Consider the following 26,922-nt stretch of genomic DNA (forward strand, 5'->3'; position numbering starts at 1 on the left):
ACTCTGTGAGTGACAGCTGAGGCTTCTTGAGCAGATATGCGAGTTCTTAAGACTATACATCAAGAGTTTAGTTCAGAGGATCTAAAGTCTTCTCAGTCCCTTTTTGAATGACAACCATTGTCACCAGCATCCCCATGTGCTCAGGAAGCATCATGCAACACAGTAGTTTCACTGTTATTTGGGGGTGGTGTTTGTATCTCTTTTGCAGCAGAACCCTTTTCCAACTGAAACATAACATAGGACATACAAAAGAACAGAACTGCTCTGACAGAAACGGGAATGCCTCCACTTGGCCTTCTTCCCAAAGGGATCATGATATATCATCAAGGGTCATGGACAGAAAATGCCTCACAGGACAGGTAGAGTGCGGACGTCCTGCTGCATTGAAAAAATTTGGAGGTGAGTTGCTATTCAGTCGCTAAGTTGTGTCCAACTCTCTGCAACTCCATGAATTGCAGCACACCAGGCCTCCCTGTCCTTCACTATCTCCTGGAGTTTACTCAAACTCATGACCATTGAGTTGGTGATGCCCTCCAACCAAGAGCCTCGCAAGTCTTCTCCAGCACCACAATTTGAAAGCATCAATTCTCTGTATGTGGCTGTTAACTTGACCTTCCTGCTCCTGTGGCCACTGACTATTTATCCTCACAGGTGTATGTACTTAGTCGCTCAGTTGTGTCCAACTCTTTGAGACCCCATGGACTGTAGCCCACCAGGCTCCCCTGTCCATGGGGATTCTTCAGGCAAGAATACTGGAGTGGGTTGCCATGCCCTCCTCCAGGGGATCTTCCCAACCCAGGGATCGAACCCAGGTCTCCTACATTGAAGGCGGATTCTCTACCGTCTGAGCCACCAGGAAAGCTCCCTTATTCTCACATACTATACACATACTCAGGAGAAGGGAGGATAATAGACTATTGTTACTATTGAAAAGGCTGCAGAGTCATTTAACTCAAAACACTGAACAGAGCTAGGAATTTAATTAAATTCTTTTTTAAAAATTCTCTCCACTTTTTTTTTGAAGATTATTTGGTATACTTCCCTTTTATATAAAAAAAAAAAGCTAGCTAGGCAGACCTTAAAGTAGAAATAATAAAAAAAAAAGCATTTTACCTCCTGCAACGGCCCATCAGGGACTGCAGACTGCACTACATCATGCCTGAGTTTCCTCAAATGAAGAAGCTTCTCTCTGTAGTCGTTCACAGTGGCTGGCACGAGTTCCGCCTGGCGCAGGATAGCAAACACAGACTGACGCTCTGCAAGTCCATCCTCCTGAACAACCACAGGAAACCAAGAGGAAGGTCAGAGCTTTTATTTTTCCAAAAAGAGTAGCAAATGTGCACAGAAGTCTAAAAGATAAAAACTGGCATATATTAATGTTTTAAATTAAATAAGTAACACATTTTTGGAGTAAATGATTCTTTCTTCTTCACACTACTTACTTTTTGGTCAGTAATTTATGTTTAAGGACTAGCATAGGCATGAAAAGTAAAAAATCTCTAGACTGGCAACATTTGTCAAAATAAAGCAAATGAATATATACTTTCACTGTACAATTCTACTTGTGGAAGCAGTCATTTGCATCACTGTACAGATATCTGTGCGAGAATGCACACAGCAGTATTACTGGAAATGATTAAAACTACCAATAACCCACCTAAGCATCCACCGAGACAGAACTGCTTAAATACAACATTTTAAACTGTGGGGCAGTGTTCAAACTTCAAAAGAAATGAGGTAGGGCTGGAGGAACTGGTACGGAAATTCCTGCGTGACACCATTTGTTTAAATTATATAAGTATGTACTAAATTATATACGTATGTACAAAAAGTCTAACAGTCACCAAGTAACTGGATTTTCAGTGACGGCCTTACTGAAGGGGCAGGAAAAAGAATTACAATTTTTTTCCTTCAAATTTTGTGATAGATATTTACATAGTATTTTAATTTTCTGCAAAATTAATTTTAGGAAAAAAATATCATATTACATTTTTTTTTAAGTTATCCAAAATGAACAGTTAAAATACCTCCATTAATTCCGGAAGCCGAACCTCAAAGTGGTTTAGGATCCTTATTGTCAAAAGTCGAATCTACAGAAATTAAAAGGCATGTTTCAAACTCCAAAGTTGAAACGCAAGAAGAAACTGATAGAGTAAATGACAGCTAGAGTTAAGTTTCATGGGATTATAAACAATATACCTACCACTTGTCAAGAGTAATACATGTTTATTCTATTTCTTATTTCATATTCTAACACCAACCAACACCTTACTCAAATGGTCCATGGGACAATTAATGACCAGACTAGACTGAGAAGATAACGAAACCATAAAACCATGTTGTTTCTTTGAACTATGACACTATAAGCATCTCTATAAATAAGTACAAAGATTCTGACTGAACTTCTAATTCCACTGAAATTAGTGATCGTTATTTACAAATAACATGTTCAGGTATTTCTATACACCTGAATGAGCAGCAGAATTACCTAAAAGTCTTTGAAAAATCATGTAAATATTTCACTTCCACCCCATGCCTGATGAATCAGAACCTGGGGCTGTGGGGACCCAGAATCTGTATTTTTAGTAAACTCCCCAATTAATCCTGCTGTAATCAGCTTGTAGGTCAGTGTTTAGGAACCACGGCTTTAAACAGAAACCACCTCAAAGCACCATTTTCTGATTGAGGAGCTCTGACAACCCTTGGCAATACAAATAAAAACAAAAGATGAGAGGCAGAGAATACACCACAGAATCACAGTACCTTGGATATACCAGTTGAAATGTTTGCTTGTAACTTGGGAAATAATTCCATTAAAGCCTCCTCTGAAAGTGGCCCCCTGCAGCCACATAAGGATAATCTCTGATAATAGAGATCAGCCAACAGCAACACAGACGGCTCCAAAGGAAACGTTCTGCAACGAGATATTTATTAGACCCCAAGTGTGCCACACACCCCAAAGAAGTCAGGCTATACTAGAAACCACAGAAGATTATCACTGATGACAGAAAAGTAAGACAGAACAGGTAAAAGTTATATGTGGACATTTAGCATCACTTAAGACATGAAGAATCTGAGGCTCAGCAATAGTCAATCACACGCTCAAGGACAGACACATAGCCAAGCGGAGGCAGAGACAGGATTATAATACTGTATTGTGACTAAAGTCCAATGCTGTCTTTTCAGCAATAAATGACAATGACATATGAGAGGATATGTAATATTTGTGGGGTGTTTTCCATGTGCCAGGCACTGAGCAGTGAGGGAAGAGGTACAGAGCAGGGGCCGGCACACCAGCTCTGGGGCAGGGTAGTCAGCCCATCCGCATCAGCGAAGGAACCCCGAATAAGCACTTAACCACTGTGTGCTATCCTCCAAGTATCTACTGAGTGTCTACCATGTACCAGTGACTTTTCCTAGATAGAGCAGGAAACCACGGAAAAAGTCCCTTATTCTAATAGCAGAATGTAGCCCAAAAGTAAATAATTAATGACAGTGGTGAGGACGGTGGACAAAAACAAATTGGGGAAAGGAGGCTGGACTGAGAAGACTGGTGTGGGGGAGAGGGGGAGGGTGAGGGGTGGTCACAGAAGGCAGAAACTGAAGAAGTCAAGAAGGGAGCTACAGGACACCTGGAAGAAAAGCATTCCAGGCACAGGGAACAACAATGCCAATCCCCAGAGAGGTGTGCCTGCCTACGTGAGCAGAATTGAGGCAGCCACCCCAGCTGGACGGACTGGAGGAGGCGTGACGGGCGATGAGGTCAGAAGCCAGGGCTAAGACTACAGAGCCCCAAGGAACACAGGAGGACTGTGGGCATCACCCTGCGGGAGCTGGGTGCCACACGAGCAGGGTTTCTCAGCAGTGGCTCCCCGGTCACGGGGACCAGGGACTTCGCTGTAGGCCCGTCCCATGCGCTGCAGGACGCTCCTCCACCCACCAGACTCCACTGGCAGCCCCCGGCTGTGACAATCAAAAAGTCTCCAGAAGCACCCCTGGCTGAAATTCAGTGTCAGAGGGCTGTTGGCAAAAGTGACATGTGCTCTTTTCAACTGAAAAGAATCGCTGTTGATGGGTACAAAATGGACAGCAGCAGGGCCCGTATGGAAGCAAGGAACCTTGCAGGAAGCTACTGTCGTCATCAGATGAGAGACAGCGGTTCCCAGCGGGGCAGCAGCGGGTACTGCACACCGAGGATTCCGGATTTACTTAAGAACACTTTTTGGGTTGTGTTGGGTCTTCACTACTGCATGGGCTTTTCTCTAGTTGTGGAAAAGAGGCCTACCCTAGTTGTGGTGCACAGGCTTCTCATTACGGTGGCTGCTCCTGTGGAGGATGGGCTCTAGGGCATGCGGGCTTCAGTAACTGCAGTTCCCAGGCTCCAGAGCACAGGCTCAGTAGCTGTGGCTCATGGGCTGAGTTGCTCCACAGCATTTGGGACATCCCCAAATCAGGGGATCAAACCCGTGTCTCCTGTATTGGCAGGCCCATTCTTTATCGCTGATCTACCAGGGAAGCCCCTGAATTTATTTGAGAGCTTTAGTTCTCCCTTTTATAATGTGAACAGTACCTCTGGTTCAGGGAGTTGTGAAGATTACATTAATTAACATACAGAAAGTACTCAGAATAAATACAATTTGCATAGTTATCACTGCACTCACGGTTTGATTCAATCTCTAGGAAGGAAATACTGCTATTCCTTTTTGAGAATAAAGTGGAGATGAACTAACTTACTCAAGGCTATCGAGCTGGTAAGTAGTAGAGACAAGGTTCAAATCTAGGTTGTCCTGGCTGTGAAGCCTCTGGCTTAACCAATAACCAGCCCACACCCAGCAGAGAGGCCTCCACCTACAACCTTTACCACTAGAGCTTTCGCCAACACCCTCCAAACTGGTCCACTCCTGTCAGAGGCTCCCAGGCCTCCAAGGCTACGGGCACCTGCCTGGGAGGCCAGCGGGCCTTCTGCAGGGGACAGACAAACGCTACTGTTATGAGTGCCTTTCTGTTTCAAAACCTCCACAGATGCTTCAATTCTTCCCTCCAAAGAACAGAGTGTGAGAAGTTTGATGATTTTTAAAAAAACCAGGGGGCAACATATGTAATATGATAAGTAGGATGATAGCGAATTCTCTCCTTAAAGGAATTTAAGGCAATTCAATTAACAACAGAGACAGGGCTGCCTTGCCCCGACTGTATTACTGCAGTAAGTCTCCAAACTGGTCTCCTTTATCCTCCTTCAGTCTCTTCTCAATACAGCAGCTGGAATGATCCTGCTTCAGCCTGAGTCACTTCCCTATCAAAAAAACCCCCCGCCATGGCTTCCCCTTTCACTCCCGAGTAAAAGCCAAGGTCCTGCGATGGCCAGAGGTCAAACTCTGCCTGCCCCCTCCACCTCTCCTACCACCCACCCCTAGCTCCGCTCAGGGACAGTGGCTCCCTGAGGCTCTAGTCAGGCACCTGCATGGAGCCCCAGCACTCATATCTCCCCCAGGTCCCGACATCCCCATGGCTTACTCCCTCACTGCTTCTGTGATTCTGCTCAAATGTCCCCTTCTTTGTAAGGACTTCCCTAGTTAAAAATCCTATTGTTCCCAACCTCCAGACTCGCCCTATCCCGACTTCACTACTGTCCAACAGGCTACATATTTTAAAATATGTAGTTGTTTATTTTGTTTAGTATATCTTCTTACTAGTGTGTTAGCGCCATGAAGGCATAGCATTTTGTGTTTCATATACTGTTTCTCCCACTGCCTAGAATAGGGTCTGGTATATGAGAAAAGCAGTAACTATTTATTGAATGAAGTAAATGAACAAATATATTTTTAAAAGCATGGAGATAAATTGGATTAGACTTTGGAAACAGAAGCAAACTACAAGATTTTCAAATGGCCTGATCTTTAGAAGGGGTGCTAAGCTGAATGGCTCCCAGTAACGGCCCTGTGTTACGACTCAAATCAAAATAAACTTAAGAGATCAAAAACTGAATTGTTTGGTATACAGTGAAGGGCCACAGGGGAGTTTGCTAAATGTGTAAAGCTGAGAAAGGTGGTGAAAGAAGCAGAAATGTATATGCTGGAACCACTGTGCAACGTCGTGACTGACCTTTAACCCACTACACTCTGTGACACTATAAATTTACATGCACAGTACAATACCTTTTACAAAGATGAATCGTCTCTTAAGACTGTATCTGAAATGTTCTTATTTTAACTAAAGTATTTAAATTGATAATAAATTTGCTATGTGAACACAGCTCAGGTAAAAAATAGACCCAAGATTTCACAAACACAGAGGCCTTTATATCTTGATTCATCATTAAGCTGAATGGAAGGTATGTCTACTCACAATACTAAGTTCTTCACACGTTCCACAGGAACCAAATGAAGAAGTTCGGAAGATTCTTCCAAACTTAGCAGAGTATTTACAGCTTGACAAAGAACAAATAAGTTTCCTAAAAGGCAGAAAAACAGGAGAGACCACATTATTTATTTCTTTGATACAATAACTATCAGACCTCTCATTTATCTACCACTTGGTATTTACAGAGAATTCCTAAATTAAAGTGAATCTGTGCCTTCTAAAGGATTTTCTGTCAAATGTCAGAATGTAACAGAAAGGAACTGAAAGAGGTTTCAAGTCTTATACTTTAACTTTCTTAAGAGAAAAATATATTCAGAAATACAGAGTAAAAATGTATGCTCCCTTCAACTGAGATGAGAAAACTCCATGGTTCTGACTGGCATTATCAAAATTAGAACTTTTGAGGAGAACAGACTTAGACTTTCCAAAAGCTAAGAAATTATCTTTGTATAAAACTTGAGTTGATTTTATGACTCCAATTTATAAGAAATCACATATTTAATGGCTACCATCTATAATCCACTCAATTTATGTTAATTAGAGAATCATCTAATCCTAGATCAAAGGTTGGCAAACTACGACCCACAAGTCAGATTTTGTAGGTAGTCTGGTTTTATATGGGCAACAAAATGAGAATACTTTTCTCATTTTTAAAGGGTTGTTTAAAACAACAAATAAACAGAATTTGCCACAAAGACTGAAGACTGAACGTGGCCCACAAAAGCTAAAATCTTTACTGTCTGGTCCTTTACACAAAAAAATTGCTGACGTCTGCTCTAGACCTTACAACAAGGCTATCCAACAGAACTTTCTGCAATGGTAGAAATGCTCTATACTTGTGCCAATGTGCAGTCGCAATCCAATGTGGCAGTCACTAGCCACACGTGGCTACTGAGCACTGGAAACTCTCTAAACATGTCTGCTTAGTATCTAACACAGAACCCAGTACATTAATATTTAAATGAGTGACTGCCATATATACAGAGTAGGAAAAAAAATACAGAGCTAGAATAAAACAAAATACCTACTTTTATTTATTTCTTAATTGCAGCAAAATTTTAATACTTACCTTCTTTTGATCAAAATGCCTACTTTTAAACTGCTGTTATTAGGGAGTAGGGAGAGATGGACAAGTATACAACAGGAATGGTGTCTGGGATAGGGCAATCTAATTCTGCCTGGATGAGTCGAAGGCCTTCCTAGAGATACTGTACTGGAGTTGTTTTGAAAGCTAAGTACGAGTTCAGTGAATGACGACAGACCTAGAAAGGACTCCAGGCAGAAGGGACACATGTGTGAGGGTAGCTGGGGGGGCACAAGAGAGTGTCTTGCTCAGAAGAAGTAAACGCTGGAGGACAAGTGTTTGTCCAAGGGGACAAGTGTCCTTCAGCCCCTACGCTGGGGCTGGCCAGGGCACAGAAGATGCAAAGGAGACACTAGCTGGTACTCACAGTTGTATCTCGTTTCTTTGACAATAGTAGCATTCTGCTGCTTTACCTGCGGACTCAGGCAGATGTTCAGACCATCCTGACCTGGTGACCACAGTACGAGGTGGTGACCTCGTAATGATATCTCAGCCTCTTTCTTCCCCATTTACACTCACGGGGTTCTGCCAGAATACAACAGTGGTACTGTTCTCTGGTACCCATGTGTTTACAGTTCCTCTGGGTGTGCCAGGAAAGACAGACAAGAGAACAAATGGTGATTGTAACTGACCTTTTCCAAAGCTCCCTCTGTCAACAGTCATGAAGAGTGACTCGATGAAGTAGGTGACTAGTGGTATCACCTTCTCTTTCTCCAGGGGCCTGTCCAAGAAGTGGAGAGAAAAAGGGAAACACTCAAACTGGCATTCAACAACTTTTTCGTGAAATAGCAAAAAAAAAAAATGAGTAATAAATATTTTCACCAGTTTGCTAAAATACTTTTCACAATTAAACACAGTTGATTTTCTCACCTAACATGAGGTAACACAACAAGGGCTGCCCAAGAACATGAAAGGTAAGTAGTATCTTGATTCGGGGGTGACTGAATTATAGATAAAAGATGCTCCAACACCGAGATCTGTTCCTTTCCTCCCTTGGATTTCATCGTCTTCTGCCTTATATAGGATCTGAAAGAAGAAAAGATGAATATTTAAAATAAGAAAGGAGGTAATTGCTTTTGCCCTCTGAAGTTTGAAATAAAATTGGTTCCTCCCCTGACACCATGTATAAAATAGACACTAGTGAGGACCTCCTGCACAGGATACGGAACTCTACTCAGCGCCCTGCGGTGACTAACCAGGAAGGATGTCCAAAACAGGGAGTATACGCGTACACACAGCCGATTCACTCTGCTCTACAGCAGAAACTAACGACGCTGTGAAACAACTACACTTCAATTAAATTGATTTTTAAAAACTGGTTCCTTCCCATGTGTGGAGACGAGCAGGGAGGAAGGAATTGGTGCTGATGGTTGAATACAAATAACTAAACACATGTGACTCATTTACTGATTTTCAGTGACAAGGTTTTTCAAATCCATTGGTTCCGCTTTCTTTTTCTATTTTAATTTGCTTCATAATTTGCAAAGCAAGTCTTTTCCAGTTTTAGGTATTATTTCTGAATTTGAACTACTGATGGACAAGTGTTTAAGGTAATTTACTGGTATGAACTGACTTCTTCCACCCCACCCCACCCCCTTCCCTTTTTAACATCATAAAACAATTAAGGGGCTTCCCTGGTAGCTCAGACAGTATTAGAAGTTACTTCCTCTGCTGCTTTAATCTGGTAAGGGTTTACTCAACGATATTTTCTGACTTGACACTCAGTTTTAGGTACCTGTTACTTTGGCAGTATTCTTGTTTACCAATGAACTCTACCTCAGTCTTATTTCAAAGACAGAATCTAACAGAAAGAAAAGTCAAAGAAACAATACATAAAATATCTGCTATTATAATTTATCCTTCCATGACCAGTCTGGTAAACTTGTTATGAAATTGAAGTAGAATATCAGGTTTTTATTCCTATACCTTTTTATCATTAAAGTTAATGAAAAAGTTGCATTCTGTTTTGTTTCATACTTATCAGGATACTGAATGCTTAGAAGCTACAATAGATAAAAATCAAGTTAATTTTATTGGTAATTTCTAAAAGTTGTTTTAGAACTTGTTTACACAATCTTTCTAGTACTAACCATGACTCAATAATCTGCAAAAAATCTTACAAATAAAACAAGAATGAGATGCTTCATAAAGGTAAGCCATTAGTTGCTATGTCATCCCCCTGCTTTATCACACCTGCCAATGAGCTCCTCCAATAGAACCCGCAACTCTCACCTCACCCTGTGCGGCCCTGGGTGGTCTGACCCTCGTCTCCTCCTCTCACTGCCTCTAATTCCACTCTCTTCCCTTCGCGATGCTCTTTATCTGCCCGGGCTTGCCTTTAGTTCCTCAAACATACAGGCTTATTCCCATCCTACAGTCTCTGCAGGAACTCTCCTCTCTGTCTGGAAAACCTTTCACCCAGCCTTTCTCTGCCAGGCTGGATCCTTCTACCATTACAATCGGACCAAAGGTCCCCCTCCAGACAGGACTAGTGCTGTTCTCTATCTACTCTCTCTCAACACTCTGTTTTATTTTTCTTTTATCACGATCTAAAATTATCCTGTTTATTTACCTGCTTCACGAGCTTCCCCCACTGAGAGTGTCATCTCCTCCAGAGAAGCCCTTTTTCATTATTACATGCCAGTGCCTAGGACAGTACCTGATATGATAAGTATCTGTCAAATGACAGAATACATTTATCTTCTGATGACTTTTTTCACATCTATTATCTTCTTTAATTTCCACTATAAATTTGTGGATGAAGTGTGACCAGGAATATTTAGACAAAGACAAGTTATTCTACCGGGTGACAGAAATTTTCTTAGTGATGGAAGTTTTCTTACAGAAAGAAAACACAGAACCTGTGGCACTTGCTTTAAATTAATATGCTTCCATTTATTAGGAATGACAATTTCCATTTGAAAAAATAATAAGCAGAATCCTTTCAAATAACTACATAAACTTTGCTTTAACTTCCAAAGAGTATCATTTTTAATAAAACTGAGAAAGTAATCCACAGCACTTTTAACAATTCAAACAATGCAAAAGTGTATATCTAAAAGCTAATAATCACTTCTTTCTTCCTCTTACCATCCTTCTGACATAAATAAAGGTAACGGTTTTGTGTATCTTGAGGGAGTTGTCAAATCTCCCCAAACTGACCTTTAGATTTAATACAATTCAAAACAAAATCCCAGCAAGGATATTTTTGTAGACATAGACAAGTTTCTTCAAAAATTTATATAGAAGAAGAAAGGATCAGGAATAGATGAAGCAATTTTGAAAACGAAGAACACAGTGGAAGGATTTAAGATTTCCTGATTCATTTTACTGTAGTAATAAGACAGTGTGGCATCAGAGGAGAAGAGACACATAGATCAATGGAATAGAAGAGACAACCAGAAAGTTCCACACATTAATGTCCAGCTGATTTTTGACACAGACGCAAAAGCAGTTCAATGAGAAAGAAAAGCCTTTTCAACAAATCTTGCCAGAGCAGTGGACATTTAAAGGCAAAAAAGGAAACTTGATCTAAAGTTCACACCTTATCTAAAAATTAAGTTAAAATGGATCATGGACTTAAATGTAAAACATAAAAAGACTTTAAGAAAAATAGGAGGAAATACTTGAGAACTAGAGCTAGGAAAAAAGTTCTTAGACTCGACATCAAAAGCATTATCCAAAAAAGAAAAAGGGCCTCGTCAAAATTTAAAACTTCTGATCTGTGAAAAATCTTGTTAAGTGAAGGAAGATAAGCTACAGACTGGGAGAAAATACTTGCAGAGCAGGTGAAAGGATTTATATCAGAATATATAAAGCATTCCTGAAACTCAACAATAAAGAAACAATCACAATCAAGTTAGAAAATGGATCAAGGAAATGAACATATATTTCACTAAAGATGATATGCAGATGGCAAATAAGCATATCAACATCCTTAGCCACTGGGAAATGCAAATTAAAACCACCATGAGATATCACTACATCCTACTGGACTGGCAAAACCAAAAAATCAGTGATAATATCAAATGCTGATATTATATTTGATAATACCAAATATCAAATGTGAGGATGCAGAGAAACGGGATCACCTATACTGCTAGTGGGAATGTAAAACGGCACTACCACTCTGCAAAACTATTTGACAGCTTATCAATGTGAACATGCCCTTATCATATAATCCAACAAGTCTGCTTTTAGGCATTTATCTCAGAGAAATGGAAAGCTATGTACGTGAATGTTAATAAGAGCATTATTCATAATAGCCAAAAACTAGGAATGGCATAAATGTCTTTCAACAAGTGAATGACTAAACAGACTGCTTCATCCATTACCTTGGAATACTACTCAGGACAACACACAGAAATATGTTCAACATAAAAAAGGACGAGTTACTGATGCACGCAACTTAGATGGGTCTCAAGGGAATTATGTTGTGTGGAAAAGTCCATCTCCAACGCTGTACAGTATAATTCTTGAAATGACAAAAGTGTAAAACCAGAGTGTAAGATTAGTAGTTGCCACGAGTTAGGGTTGGAACGCAGAGCCGCAGGGTAACTGTGGCTACTGAAAGTAGCACCAGAGATCCTTGCAGTGATGGAACAGCTCTGTATCTTGACTCTGGTGCTGGTTGTGAACAGACATGAGATAAAACTGCACAGAACTATATATCCATATACATTTACACACAGAGATGAGTGATGTAAAACTGGTAAACCTGAATAAGGTTGGTGGATTGTACTGATGTCAATTTTCTGGTTGTGATACTGAAATAAGTTTATGTAAGATGTTGCCACTGGGGGGAAAGTACAGGAAAGGTATATGGAACCTCTCTGTCCTGTTTATTATAACCACACGTGAATATACAATTGTTTTAAAATAAAAGGTTAAGAAAATAGTGACTTCTTTCTTCCACTTACCACCTTACTGAAGTTAACAATTTAACCTGTTTTTGTACCACTCCACATGTGTTCCTATGCTAATATATACTTTCGATTCTAACTTTGCAAAATGTGATGGTGATACACATACTCTCCTACAACTTATTTTTTTCATGTAACAATATATCACAGACATTTTTTCAGTTAATACATGTAGATCTTCAGTTTTTACAATATTCTGAATGCATTATTTTTAAATGGGTAAGCCTACCAAGAATATAGGAAATTAGGACTTTAGAACTTACCCCACCGTGTGCTGGGAGAAAAGCAGAGGGTACTTCTCAATCGCCATGGAGCCAGCAGTGGGAGGTGCTGCTTTGTTAAGAATGAGCTTGGCCAAAATAGCCAGAGCTTCATCTCTGACTGCAGCATCATTCGTCAGGAAGCAATTCTCAATATACAAGAGAAAGCTGGGTAGGAAAAGCTAAAAAGAAAAAAGAAAAATCGCACTTATTAACAGATGTAAATTTCAGAACACCTAATGAAGAGAATATTCTAACACTTCCACAAAGAAAAAGAGATCATAAACAAAGACACCAGACCTCTCCACAGAAGCAAAGGAGGCAAGAAGACAATCGAGCAAGGCCTGAGAAACGGGAAGAATCAAAGAATCTGAAACGCTGTGCCTGGGGAACTGGTGGCACAGAGTGAGGAGACAAGACTAAAGATGGACTAAAGCTAGAATTTTACCACTGTTCACCTTTTCTCAGGAGCCTCTGGAGGATGTGTTTCACCAAAATAAGAAAGTAAACTACAACGTAAGCAAGCAAGCTGTAGTAAGAGAAAGACATGGGACCCAGGAAACAGGGAAGTCCCAGCATGGCATCTGTGCAGTGGGCAGAGAAAGCAATCCGTTCAGAGTTAAATGGCTCCGGGAAGACTGTCTCCAGAAGAGAAAAGATCTGTTAAATGATCTGCTAGTTTGCTGTGTGAAAGGCATCCTACAAGGCTGTTGAAGGCTCTATGACGAACAATTTTAAAAAAGCAATTTCCAGTTTTTAAAGAATGAGGCAATTGGAAAAAATGAAAGGGTGCACAAAAAAGGAAATGTAAATATAAAACACTCCTTGCTTATAAGGAGTACTGAAAATGACCTCAACGAAACTTTGTGATGTCAACTCTCTATTGAGAAAAGTAGTATAAAAGAACTAGAATCCACCTACTCAGGAGGAAGCCTACAGATGAGGACTAAAATTAATGTGTCAAGAAAAAGCAGTATATTCAGATGACTTAAAAATATAAAGTAAATACTAGGAAAAAAAATAGCTTAAAAAAAATCATTAGGTGTGCTTGTTCCTGGTGAGGAAGATGGGGGTGGGAATCAGCAACTGTTTTTTAGCCCTGTGTGACCTTTCAAACTACATGCATAGGATACTCTGATAAAAATAAGTTATTTAAAGAAAAAGACCAAAAGAAACAGAGGAGAAGGAAAAGATGCAGCTGCCAAGAAAATCAGAGAGATATAAAGGGTCCTCACTGGGCAGGAAAGGAGAGTGCTAGGACATGTCTAAAGAAGTGGTTTTTTTTTTTTTGAGACAAGCAAAAGTATATATTATTAAAGACTAAAGGGGAAAATGAGAGAACAGATACAGAGATAGATTTCTATGAAGTACACAGTAGGATCACCAGTTTTAAGGAGTGGCAAATGTTTGATGCGGGTGAGGGGAAAAGATAAACCCAGGATCTGATGACACATGGTTTTGTAACTTCCTAAGTGAAAAGTGTCAAAGTGTTTGTCGCTCAGTTGTGTCCAACTCTTTGCAATCCCATGGACTATAGCCTGCCAGGCTCTTCTGTCCATGGGATTCTCCAGGCTACTGGAGTGGGTAGCCATTCCCTTCTCCAGGGGATCTTCCCAACCCAGGGACTGAACATAGGCATTCCACACTACAGGCAGAGTTCTTTACCTTCTGGGCCACCACTACAGGCTATAACTTCCTAAAAGATTACTAAAACCAAATTGGTTGCCTATTATAATTTAAAATGCTTAGCATGTGGAATAAAGTTTCACATGTGACCTAGAACTGGAATATAATTGCTTAAAAAAAAAACTTACAACATCAAATCCTTTTCTGTTCCTTTCGAAAAAAACAAATCACAGGATTTTTAAAACTGATCATTTCATCATGACAGAGTCAAATCCAAGACTTAATAATCTCACTCACCTGCTCAAACTGCTTCATAGCAAACATGACTTCTGAAAAATCCAAAATTAAGCGTCTTTCAAAGTTGCTTTCAAAAATCTGTGGCAAAGAATACTAATGTAAGTACAAAGAGAGTACTCTCCCATCCCTGAAAATAAAAACATCCTAAATCTTCAAGGTCCTCTAGCTTGCAATAGGAAGCACTGGGATGCTCAGTACAGGTGAAAGTAGTCATGGGAAGCAGAAAGAACTAGCTTGCTGAATCTGCCACTGCATGCCAGGTCTGAGCCCAGGCACTGGGCCCTCCTCAACAGGAGAGAAACTACCCAAGTAGAGGAATGGCCGGCACATTCCCACCAGCGCTCTGAGTGCTTGGCCTTCTCCACAGGGACTTACAGATTCGAAGGGCACTGTTCTTCCAATGATCTACACAGGGACTCTGCCTAAGACCTGCTCATTCTTTCCCAGCTACACAGAAACATCAAAGGGCGAGCAACACTTCACACCTTCCTTGTAACTTTACACTGCTGCCCTACGAAGAACCGAACTCATTTTACTTTCAGTCCCACCTCCCTCCAATTCATCTTAACTCACTAAAATGCCAATCTCATTCAATTATTTCCGTTTATCGTTTTTCCAGGACCCTCCACTACTTGTAGAGGAAAAAAATCCAACCTAACTTTTCAAAGCCAAGCAGAGCCTTGCTGATATGCATCACACTTCCTGTGCCTGTGAGCCCATATGGCATAGATTTTTGAACACATCTTTGTTCTTCTCTCTCCTAGAGTTTTTAATCCCTTCTCTGACTGGCAGATTGTTATTTAACCTTTAAGGACTATCCAAAATATAAGTCCTTTGAAAAGCATTTACTGTTCCACAATCCCAGACAGAATTAACCTTTATGTTTCAATGTGACACAAATGTTGATAGACTGATTCAACAGATTTGAACTATATACTACCAGGACCTCACCTCCCTAACAACAAAAAAATCACAGGCCAAAAAAAAAAGTATCCATCCTACCATGTCTAGTCCATAGCCTGCACCTGGTTAAGTAAATATTTGTTCAGTGAATATTTGCTGAGCAGATTTAGCTTTTATCATGTTTTATTTCCAATACAGCATGTGATTCACATCTCCTTAACAAGATTATAAATTCCATGAAGGCAGAGCCTTTGCCAGGCTTCACTGGTATTCTGCTGAAGGCTTACTCAATGCTAAACATAATATTAACTACTTGATTAATATTTGCTGAAGTAAATTACTTTTTCTATGGTTTCTCTGATGAGGGTCTCTGGCAAGGAAACATTTTCGCCTAGGATCAAAGCAGAAACTACACCCAACAGCGTCTCCCGGCAAGATGTAGAGAGATGGGCTATTTGTAATGTTTGAGACAAGACCTGTAAAACAAAAGGGAAAAAGATGCACACTTAGCAATCAGCTTCTAACAAACATGCTTTAAGCAAATTAAGTTGGGAACTTACTTTACACACATCAACAGGTTTGGTTATCTTTGATCCATTTCCATGTTTTACAAGTATCAGGTATGTTTCTAACAACCTTTTAACCTGTTCAGAACTTTCACCACAGTTAGTTTTGGTCACTTTTGTATGTAGATCCAGGAGTGATTCCTGCAAAGAATTTAAGAGAGAAAAACTATCAACTATCAAACTCATCTGTTAATAATGAAAATATTATGTGAAGCCACTCAAATTTTCACGTTCTTTTGCTATGAAAGAAAAAGACGCCTTTACTGGGAATCACTAATGATAACCACGAATGTTACTCCCATCCAAGTACTAACCAGGGCTGGCCCTGCTTAGCTTCTAAGATCAGATGAGACTGGGTGAGTTCAGGGTGGTCTGGCCATAGACATAACCATGAACATTTCTGAGTGCACTGTTCCAAGTTATTAACAAGTATTTCCTCACCATCCTCACAGGTAGAGAATACTATTACTCTTATTTACCAGATGAAAAGACTGAGGACTAGACACTTAAATAACTTTCCCAAGTCAAAGAAGCAGTAAGTGACAAAGCCAGTTTGCAAAGAGGCCATCTGTATAGCTCCAAAGCCTGTGCTCTTAACCACTATGCTCTACTGCATGCATCTCAAGATACTGAAAGCCAGTAAAAATATTAGTACAGGGGATAGAGGGAACGGAAATCCTAGTTAAGTGTGTAAAATTATGATAACGACAATTATAAAATTTAATCTCCAGCAGCAATCCGCTAAGCTAAGAACAACAGCAGTCAACTCTTGGACTCCTAGTTACACACAAATACTTAAAAACCAGAACTCACTTGCAAACATTCAAAGAATATTCCAAAATGTTCTTTGCAGATATAGAGTGCAGTGGATTTGACCATGTTTTTCAGTGTTTCTCCAACTAAAATCCATGGAAGTTGAGCTTCTGTTTCTGTAACTGGTCCGAGCTTTTGCAAAATTAGCTTTATTGCCTGTGGAAATTCAAGAGCCATGAAAATGAATATGTACACTCTTAGTCTCAAGTATTACACTGTTATTTCCACTCTTGATTATTCTCCACTCTATCTTAAAATCTGATTCAGGACAATCAAGGATATGACAGTTTAGGTGGTTAACTATGTGTCCCAAAAGAATTTCAAAACTAGGATTAGGAATTTTATCATACAACTGCCCACCCCCCATCACCTTCACTCACTGATGAATTTACGTTACTTTCCAGCATGCAGGATGAAAAAGAGAGCAGTGATATTTTACATGAGAAATACCTAATAACCCAGGGCCTATATTAGGTAAACACTGCTTTTAAAGCCCTAATGCTCCCAAATGTTTTCTATTTATTCTACGTAATCCTCTCTCTGAATCACCTGTGTATATATCATCCATTTCCTTTTTAATCCTTTTCACAAAGACTCAAGGAACTCCTCTAGCTTATTTACCTTCTCTGTACAAGAGTGAAACATATTTCTAACTCCTTTGCACATTTCAAAGAGCAACTGTCCAACGCCTTCTACCTTTTCTGGATGTTCATCAAGATCAAGAAACATTAAATTGAAAAGTGCATTTTTATCAGAAACCTGAAACACAAAATGCAAATGGAAAACTGCATTTACAACATAAACATATCCAAGAGAAGAATTATTATTTGCTATTCTGCAGATTTCTATTTAAATGTAATAAGGACAAAAGTTCTGAAAAGCAGAGACACTGGCAACGATTCCAAACCACTGCAGGAGCACAGCAACACCTGTGACGTCACCCGAGAGCGGTGAGGTCACTGGTGTATGAAGGTGTGTACCGAGGAACACTGTATAAGGCAGCACTCTACCTTTTATGAGTGTGAGAGACATGTAATAGCAATGATTTTATCATAAAAACTCTCATAAAAACAAAAACAAATGACACTATACAATCAGTTGCTTACAGGAAACTATTATAAAAATCCCTGTTAATCTCAGTTCATGTCTAGACTGACACGAACTAGAGAATGTATATACACTAAATAACAAAAGAAACAACCAGATTATTTCACATTAGTAAGCAAAAACCACCTTATGATTAGATAACCTCAAAACAGTAATATGTTTCCATTTTTACATATATGTCAGTCCGTAATAACCATATTATAAAAGATATTGCCTTCTGTTCATCAGATTCTTGAGGATTAATGAGCAATAAACATATAATTATCAAACTAACCTTTCTCATCAAAAAAGTAAAGCTTTCGGCAGCAAAATTTCTTATATGTAGCTTTTTATGAGCCAGAAGTGTACTATACATGCTATAAAGGAGAAAATAAGACATTTAATTAATCATTTTAATAAAGATGTATTAATAGTACATGTCATTTATGTTCTCAACACTATGCAAGGAATGCAAGGAAGGTATAATAAAATAAGCAGTTTAAAATCTCATTCAATTACCATGACACTCACATGTCAAATGGAAGACTGAAGGTAACAGACATTAAAAATTCTAGGATTGGTTGTTGTCAGTACCAATAAAAACTGCCTGGACTTCCCTGGTGGTGTAGTGGATAAAGAATCTGCCTGCCAAAGCAGGGGACATGGGTTCAACTCCTGATCTGGGAAGATTCCACACGCTACGGAGCAACTTAGCCCCTGTGCCCCAACTACTGAAGCCCATGCATCTAGAGCCTGTGTCCACAAAAGCAGCCCGCACACTGCAACTCGGGGGTAGTACCTGTTTGCCACAACCGGAGAAAGCCTGTGTGCAGTAACAAAGATCCAGTGTAGCCAAAAACTACAAAAATAACTTCCCTTGACCAAAAGATAAAACCGTAAGACAACTGAAATGCTAAAAACTATCATTGTAGAAGAGGCTCACTGTTCCGAGGGGCTTCGAGCACACAGTTGTTTCCACAGAGGAAATCTTGTCTTCGACAAGTGCATATTGCTCTTGCTCTCAAAGCTGATACAGATGGGGAGCAGGAATGACTGCAGAAGGGCATGGGAAATCTTTCGGGGATGATGGAAACGTTCTTAAACTGGATTGTGGTGACCGTTGCATAACTTTATAAATTTACTAAATAGCACTGAATTGTATACAAAATAAAATTTTAAAGAAAAAAAAAAGAAGAGGACAAAAAGAAAAACCTGAATGAGAGAAAAGGGTTACCTGTATATACTGGACATATCCTTCACCATCAGTCTCCAAAGATACTTGTACAGATATGACAGAGAGGTGAAAGCCCATTCTAACAACTCTGTGTCCTGAGTCTCCAGGATTGAGGTGATGGTCAGAAAAAAATCCTGAAAATGGGGATAGAAGTCTGTCTGCAGATCTCGGGCCAACTGTACAACCAAACTGGATGAAAAAAATAAAGGAGGTAACTGATTCTGAGACATAAAGATCAAAAACCGAACACTACAAATCTAGTTCACAAATGATAACCAATTGCCTATGATGAAAGGATTAACTGAACCTTCTAAACCAAGTCTCAAGAGAAGTATAAAATTTTTCATGTTTTAAGAGTTGAGCAAAGAAATCAGGCTAGAGCAAGAAAATACATTCTATCACAAGTTACGGTCAATCACTCCAAGACTGTCAAAAATCAGGTTCTTATAAAAGTAGAGAAAGCAAAAGAGTATGTACCCCTAAGATTCTGCTTTACAGTACTGTACTAGTATTTTAATCTAACAACAACAAAAAAAGGTAAATTCTTGCTTCTACATTACAAACACTAGATCTAAAGCACATGTAGCTATAAAGCAATCTTTCTTAAAAATCAGATAAATGTTGTCACCTTTCTGTCAACATGCTCAGTTCAGTTCAGTTCAGTCGCTCAGTCATGTCCGACCCTTTGCAACCCCATGAATCGCAGCACGAAAGGCCTCCCTGTCCATCACCAACTCTCGGAGTTTACTCAAACTCACGTCCATCGAGTTGGTGATGCCATCCAGCCATCTCATCCTCTGTTTTCCCCTTCTCTTCCTGCCCCCAATCCCACCCAACATCAGGGTCTTTTCCAACGAGTCAACTCTTCGCATGAGGTGCCTATAGTATACTTACTCCAAAAGGGGTTGATAGGCATAACTGTTCTTGATTTGCAGGTGAGTCTTCAAACTCTGAACTATCTCATTTTGATGATACACCAGCTGATTGAATGACTGGCATTTGTCAATAACTTCTTTGTAAAATTTCCCTGGGTGAAGAAAAAAAAAAGTTCTACTTTTCCATCACACCACTCTTTAGCTGTTTTGACCGTTTTCAGTGCAAATGACAGATGAATAAAATAGAAACAAAACAGAAAATACCAAAGTGTTCCGTCAGGTTCAATTCTCTCCACTTCAGCAGACCCTCAAAAAAGTAGGTTTCAACTTCCTGCCAAGATTAAAGCAGTCCATCAGACAACTCAAAGAAAAACTATAATCAAGGTAAATAAGAACAAAGATACATTAATATTTTAAGACAATGATGATAGACAAGAGTTGAAAAACTCCTCTTAGTTTTTTTTTTTAAGAAAAGGGCATTAACTAACACACCTTAATAAGCAATCAAGTATACAATATGGGCAGCAGATTTAAACACATGCAATAGTCACATTTAAAAAAAATTTTTTTTTTCACAATTTTAGGCCAAGAAAAATATTGACTTACAGTTCTTTCATTCTGCTTTTGGAAATATGAATTGCTACACTCTTGCAGAGAAGTAATCTGGCATTACTATTAAAATTAAAAACAGGTATGTCCTTTGACCCAGCAATTCCATTTTTGGAGATTTCCTCATAAAATTTGTGAATATATAAGTATAAAGATGTTCATTCAGCTTTATTGTAGGGGGGAATATAAAAAAGTCTAAATATCCAACAACAGGAAAATGGTTGGCATATACCTCACGGTCTATACATAATAAGATATACCATGTGTCTATCAAAAAATTATATCTATTACTGAATTAGAAGGATGTTGACAGTATTCTTTCAAAGTGACAAAAGCAGGTTTTATAGTGAGGAATATGGTAGGAACCAATTTTTCTTACGAGAGAAAAAAAAAAACCTCTTTAAGTGTTTGCACATATTTATATGAAACTAAAGTTCTTTCTTCGATGACTATCGAACCCTCAAAAATGGTTGCCCTGACTCCAGCCACGCTCTTTCCTCCACATTAAAGCCAAAGAGATCTAAAGCTTACATTTGGATCATGTCACACACTCCCCTGCCTTATAATCCTAGAATGATTTCTCATAGCTTCAGGATAAATTCAAACTTAGCTGGATATGAAGTCTGTCATGGTCCTTGAATATCTCTTCAGCATTATCTTTCACCAGCTACCTCTTTCACCCATTCACAGTTACCATCAACACAAACATCTCACATCCAATTATGAGCACACCAAAATGCTTTGCAGGTTCTTGAATGTGACATGCTCTCTTTAGCCTCTATTCCTTTATAAAGGTTTCTTTCTCAGCCTGAATCAGCCTTTCTTGCTTTCTTTGCCATGCTAAAATCTGTAGAAACAAGACTCAATTCACGTAACACCTTGTCTATTTAACCTTTTTGGACACCTCACTTTTCACCCCCAAAGAATCTTGGTTAGGCTCCCTTCACTGTGAGCTCCCAAAGCATTATGTGCCTACCTGGATAACATCACTTAGCTGAATTCATATATTGATAACACTGAATTCACATATTAAAGACAAGGCTTTCAAAGTGACAGTGAGCAGAGCCTGACTAGAGTCAAGTGAAAAACTGTAAAAACTGAGGTTGAATCAAGTTGATGGCATGTTATAAAAATGTTGGCAGAAAACTGATGCAGTGATTTTTTGAATAGAGTTATGGCTGAATTACAGCATGATCAGAAATGGAAAAAAGTTATATGGTCAAGGCCCTCCCCCCCCTTTTTTAAATAAAGGAGGAAATTAAGCCCCAGTAAAGTAACTTGCTCACAATCTCTTTAAAACCGTGGTTTCAAGAATACAGATCTGCAGCAGGGCTCAGAATGCACAAGGGAAGGGAGAGAGTGGAGTCAGAGGTCACCTGAGAATCCAGTCAATTTTCTAATATCATCCAATAGAACTTTTGCAATGATGGAAAATGTTCCATATCTGCATTTGGTCAACACGGTATCAACTAGCCACATACAGCTACTGAGCACTACAATTTTTTATTTAATTCTATCTAATCTGTCAAGTGTGGCTACTGTTTGAGACAGCAAGTCTAATCATTTCACGTTCATAAAAGAATTTCTTAAGAAATAATTCACATCTCAGACTGAGAAATCAACTATGAGTACTTGAAGATCAGCTAATTTAACATTCTCTTACCTCATCATAGCTTGCAGTTCTATCAATCCGGTGAATAATGTCGATATTCACATTCCCCAGTCGCTCAGCAAATGTAAGAAACTGAAGGGGAGGAGTATATTCAAAATACGTTATCATTTTATACGTTTCACATCTTGAATATGTTTTAGTGCTATATAATCATATGTTGACAATTTCCTTGTGAAAGTATAAAGTTTAAAGCTTCCATACACCGCCTCATGTTCTATCATTAGAAATGATGATATGCTTTACTTTCAATTGCAGACTTGTATTTTCAATCAATCATAAAATGTATAACTGAGTTTTACAACTAGAAGTAGACATCACTGATGAATCACAAAAGACAACTTTAAACAAACGGAACGAGCGTTAAACAAATGCACTGCACTACTATAGGAAGAAAGTGAAATATTTCCATGAGTTTATTTGCAAAATGTTTAAAATCAAATTCCCATACTAGACTGTTAAAAGATAGCAATGTGGCCTCGCCTGATCTACTGCTAGGTTTCATTCACATCCTGCTGCAAGCAGAGAATCTGGGGAAGTCGTTTCACCAATTGTATTTTTAAATATACACAGACCTATGGCTGTGGAGTAACAAAAGAAACCCTCAAGAAACAAACAGAAAGTGGTGTATCAACCAGAAACTGTAGATCACTTACCTCCTCCACCGACCCGCCTCCCCAATTCAGTCTTCAAGGATAAAAGAGCAAAAAAATTATTCCTAACTGGTTAGTCTGTGATACTGAATTTAATTCTGGTCTGAAGGGACCTCTCAAGCAGGCCAGACCCCACAAACCACAGCGGAAATCTGGAGTTCGGGCTTCCTTCCCCATCCCATTATTTACTACGCCAGGAGAGAGGAAGGCTCGTTTGCCAGAGCCTGCGGACAAGAGACTCCCGCTCGGTCCGGAGCACGGTACTTCTAGACTCCCGCTCAGAATCAGGCCCACCGGCAAGTTCCCTCGCTCACCCGGTACGTGTTCTCGGTCTTGTGGGAAACCGGCTTTGGCTTCATGGCTGCAGAGGGGCAGCGGCCCGCGAGGATCTCGGGAAGGGTCGAAGGGATGCTACCGGCTGTAGAGAAGGAAAACTGGTTCACACACTTGCACTCCCACGTATTTAGACTATCTCACGTGCGGCTTGAGTCCGTGGGAGCCGCCATGTTGGAAACAGAGAGGAGCCTGGGCGGATCACGTGAACGGAAGTGGCGGACGGAGCAGGCGCGCCAGTCCCCGGAGCCTTCTGGGAACGGCGGAGTGTCTGAGTGAATAGGTGGGTGTGGAAGTTTATCAGCTGCCTTGAGCGAAGGTTTATAAGAAAAATGTGCATTTTTATCATAAAAGAAAACACGCCCGTCGTCATTAACAGCTGACCATCACTAATCCTCACTATGTACCCTACACCAAGCAAAGTTCTTTACCTTCATGGTTTCACAATAAAACGCATTGTGAACGTTACATGATTTGAAATGAAGTACATATTTTTAAGTCTCTTTGGCCTACGAAGAAAGCAAGGACGAGTAGCCGGTAAGTGGCAGTCTGACAGAGGTCACTCAGCTTGAAAGTCTGATATTCTTAACCCTCCTGCCAACGCAGGAGATGTAAGAGACGCGGGTTCAATCCCTGGGTTGAGAAGTTCGCCTGGAGAAGGGCATGGCAACCTACTCCAGTATTCTCGCCTGAAGAATGCCATGGACAGAGAAGCCTCGAAGGCTACTAGTCTGTAGGGTCGCAAAGAGTTGGACAAAACTGAAGTGACTTAGCACGCACACATCGCACAGTAACTAATGGTTTCATGCACAACCAATTAGCTTTTTGTTATTTTCCTACCAGTTTTATGTCCTGTTGTTAAACAGGGGTGTGTGTGTGTGTGAGAGAGAGATGTTTTTTCACTTCATTCAATATTTCTGGAGAGGCTGTTATGGCCTGTGCTCTGTTCTATTTGAACTGTGGTGTTGGAGAAGACTCTTGGGAGTCCCTTGGATTGCAAGGAGCTGAATACAGTCAATTCCAAAGGAAATCAACCCTGAATATTCATTGGAGCTGAAGCTCAGATACTCTGGCCACCTGATGCGAAGAACTGACTCAGAAAAGACCCTGATGCTGGGAAAGATTGAAGGCAGGAGGAGAAGGGGACAGCAGAGGGTGAGATGGTTGGATGGCATTGCCTATTGGGTGGACATACCTTTGAGCAAGCTCAGGAAATTGGTAGTGGACAGGGGAGTTGGTGATGGACAGGGAAGCCTGGGGTGCTGCAGTCCATGGTGTAGCAAAGAGTCAGATACGACTGAGCGACTGAGCTGAACTGAATAATATTACTATTAATAATAATTTTGTTTGGAAATGTTTATTCTGGGGTGCTTACATCATAAATGTAAGATATTCAGTAGACAAACTGAATATATTCCTGCCTAATGCTCAGTGTAGAGGTCAGGACTGGAGGTGTGACTTAAATACACTTAACTGAAAGTGTGAAGTTATTTAAAGCCATGGAACTGAAAAAGATGATTTAGGGAGAGAGATGATTAAAGGAGAAGGAAAAAGAGAAGAGAACCCAAGTTGAGCAATAGAATGCTCCAACATTTAGCAGCAGCCAGAAGGGTGACAGGAAAGAGAGTCAGTGACATAGAAACAGACTAGTCCTGGCCTAGAAGCAGAGCTGGTCACCAACTATAGTGAAAACCGAGGAGAGAGAAGTAGGTGCTGGGTCTGACAAGGTTATGGTCACTGGTGACTTTGAGAAGTACTGTCCAGTGTGGAGGAAAGGAAGGAAAGGAAGTGAGCGAAATATGTATGGTAAAGAGATAAAGTCGATATTGTACTTTTATATTGTTGATGTTACAGCATCCATGTTTTTCTGTGTTGTCACAGGGTTGTAAAAAATATTTTTTAATGTCTCCATAGCATGTATGAGACTTTTTTAAAAAGTTTTTTATAGGAGTATAGTTGATTTACAATGTTGCATTAGTTTCAGGTGAGTAACAAAGTGAATCAGTTATACATATACTCACTCTTTTCAAAATTCTCTCCCTCTATAGTTAATTACAGAGTATTGAGTAGAGTTCCCTGTGTTATTGAGTTTTACTTTTTAATAATAAAATATAGAAGCACCCAGTGTTTGGTTGGCTTCTAGTAGGCTAATTGACTTTTTTTTTCTGTAGGTGGTGGTTTACTTTGTTGGATCACAGATTCTTTAAGGAAGTCTAAGAAAGTTGTAGACTTTCTCTTCAGAAAAAATGCTAATAAGCTCATTCACGCTAAACTGCATAGATGATTTCAAAGAGTTAGAAGTCTGCAGTTACCTGAGGGTAAAAGCCCATACTCTAAGCAATGTTCTCAACCTGTTTTTAAAATTATCCCCAGATAATTGTGTCCTTTTCCTTCTTTGTTATTTATTTTTTGTAATGAAGTTAATGGGACAATAAGGAGTAGAGAGAAACATGAAAATCAAAAAGCTGACACTTGCAAGTTGTATATTGTGTTATTACTCCTTATATGACCCTTATATATTAGCACCTCTGGTTGAACTGTTTATTAATACACCGTGGTGGTTAAGAGCATAGATGCTAGAACCAGTTTACCTGGATTTCATTGAATCCTAGCTCTGCCATGTATGCCAGGTGTGGTTTGGGGAAAAGTTACCCTCTCTGAGCATCAATTCCTTGTATGTAAAATGGAGCTAACAAAAAATACATACTTCATAGGGGTTGTTGTGCAGAGTAAAGAAGCTAATGGATGAAAGGTACCAGGTACCATAACTGCACAACCTTTCACAAGTTACCTAACCTGGGACCCAACTTCCTGACCTATTAAAAAGAAGTTACATTAATAATGATACCATTTTTAAAAGGAATTGTATTGATGCAGAGGATGGAATGAATGTTTGCTGAATGGATGAATGGGCTGCTAACTTGCAACCTGACGAGCTCCTTGAGGGCAGAAACCATGGACTTTTCCAACCTTGTATCACCAGTGCCTCCCCTGAACTTGAGGTGAATGAACGTTTGTTGAATTAACAAAGTGTACAACATTTTGTTTAACCCTGACAAACTTAAGAGTAATGTAACTTCCTACATTGGACATGGTTTGTGTCACAGGATTTTTAATATTTCTCCCAAAGCTGTTTCTTAGGTTCTATAGAATATCCAAAGCAGCCCTGAAAAGCACCACTGTTTACTTTGGAATCTGCTGGCCCCAGCTATGCCAACGTCTTCAATACCCCATGCCATCCTCTGTTTCCTTTTACCACAATGGTTCTGCCTGCCCCATCCCTTCCAGTCAGTTTGCTTAGACAATAATTCTTTCATTTCTTCCTTCATAAGTTTGATTGGGAAGTCTTGGAAATTTTGCTCTTTAACCTTTGTTTCCTCAGTGCCCTCTAATTTAAAGCCCAGGGACTACAAGAACACAAGGAGTTTGCCCACCTGCGTGAACCTCAGTTTACTCACCCACAAGTGAGGGGTAATACCAGTGCCCCTCACGCAGTTGTTGTGAAGAGTCAGTAACCTAATACTTTGGTTATCAAATTGTGGTCCCCAACCAGCAACATCAGCGTTGTATGGGAACTTGTTAGACATGTGAATTCTGAGGCTTCACCCCAAACGTTCGAATCAGAAACTCTG

General features: G+C 39.8%; 1 protein-coding gene across 1 annotated transcript in view; it reads right to left on the reverse strand.

Annotated features, from left to right (window-relative positions):
• Positions 1 to 23,488, reverse strand: part of UTP20 (UTP20 small subunit processome component) — a 90,542-nt gene extending 67,054 nt beyond the window's left edge. Inside the window, exons 1-18 of the mRNA XM_061125541.1 lie at positions 23,272 to 23,488; positions 22,299 to 22,379; positions 20,291 to 20,357; positions 20,046 to 20,178; positions 19,152 to 19,340; positions 18,213 to 18,294; positions 17,453 to 17,590; positions 16,832 to 16,987; positions 16,013 to 16,159; positions 15,794 to 15,928; positions 14,550 to 14,627; positions 12,630 to 12,808; positions 8,315 to 8,470; positions 8,077 to 8,165; positions 6,346 to 6,451; positions 2,764 to 2,914; positions 2,028 to 2,090; positions 1,114 to 1,272 (exon numbers count right to left, since the gene is read on the reverse strand). Coding sequence (XP_060981524.1) covers positions 1,114 to 1,272; positions 2,028 to 2,090; positions 2,764 to 2,914; positions 6,346 to 6,451; positions 8,077 to 8,165; positions 8,315 to 8,470; positions 12,630 to 12,808; positions 14,550 to 14,627; positions 15,794 to 15,928; positions 16,013 to 16,159; positions 16,832 to 16,987; positions 17,453 to 17,590; positions 18,213 to 18,294; positions 19,152 to 19,340; positions 20,046 to 20,178; positions 20,291 to 20,357; positions 22,299 to 22,379; positions 23,272 to 23,316 — 2,154 coding nt within the window. The 5' untranslated portion in view covers positions 23,317 to 23,488. The remainder of the gene's footprint in view (positions 1 to 1,113; positions 1,273 to 2,027; positions 2,091 to 2,763; positions 2,915 to 6,345; positions 6,452 to 8,076; positions 8,166 to 8,314; positions 8,471 to 12,629; positions 12,809 to 14,549; positions 14,628 to 15,793; positions 15,929 to 16,012; positions 16,160 to 16,831; positions 16,988 to 17,452; positions 17,591 to 18,212; positions 18,295 to 19,151; positions 19,341 to 20,045; positions 20,179 to 20,290; positions 20,358 to 22,298; positions 22,380 to 23,271) is intronic.
• Positions 23,489 to 26,922: the final 3,434 nt, after the last annotated feature.

Source organism: Dama dama, chromosome 22 (genome assembly GCF_033118175.1).
Source record: "Dama dama isolate Ldn47 chromosome 22, ASM3311817v1, whole genome shotgun sequence".
Lineage (NCBI taxonomy): Eukaryota > Metazoa > Chordata > Mammalia > Artiodactyla > Cervidae > Dama > Dama dama.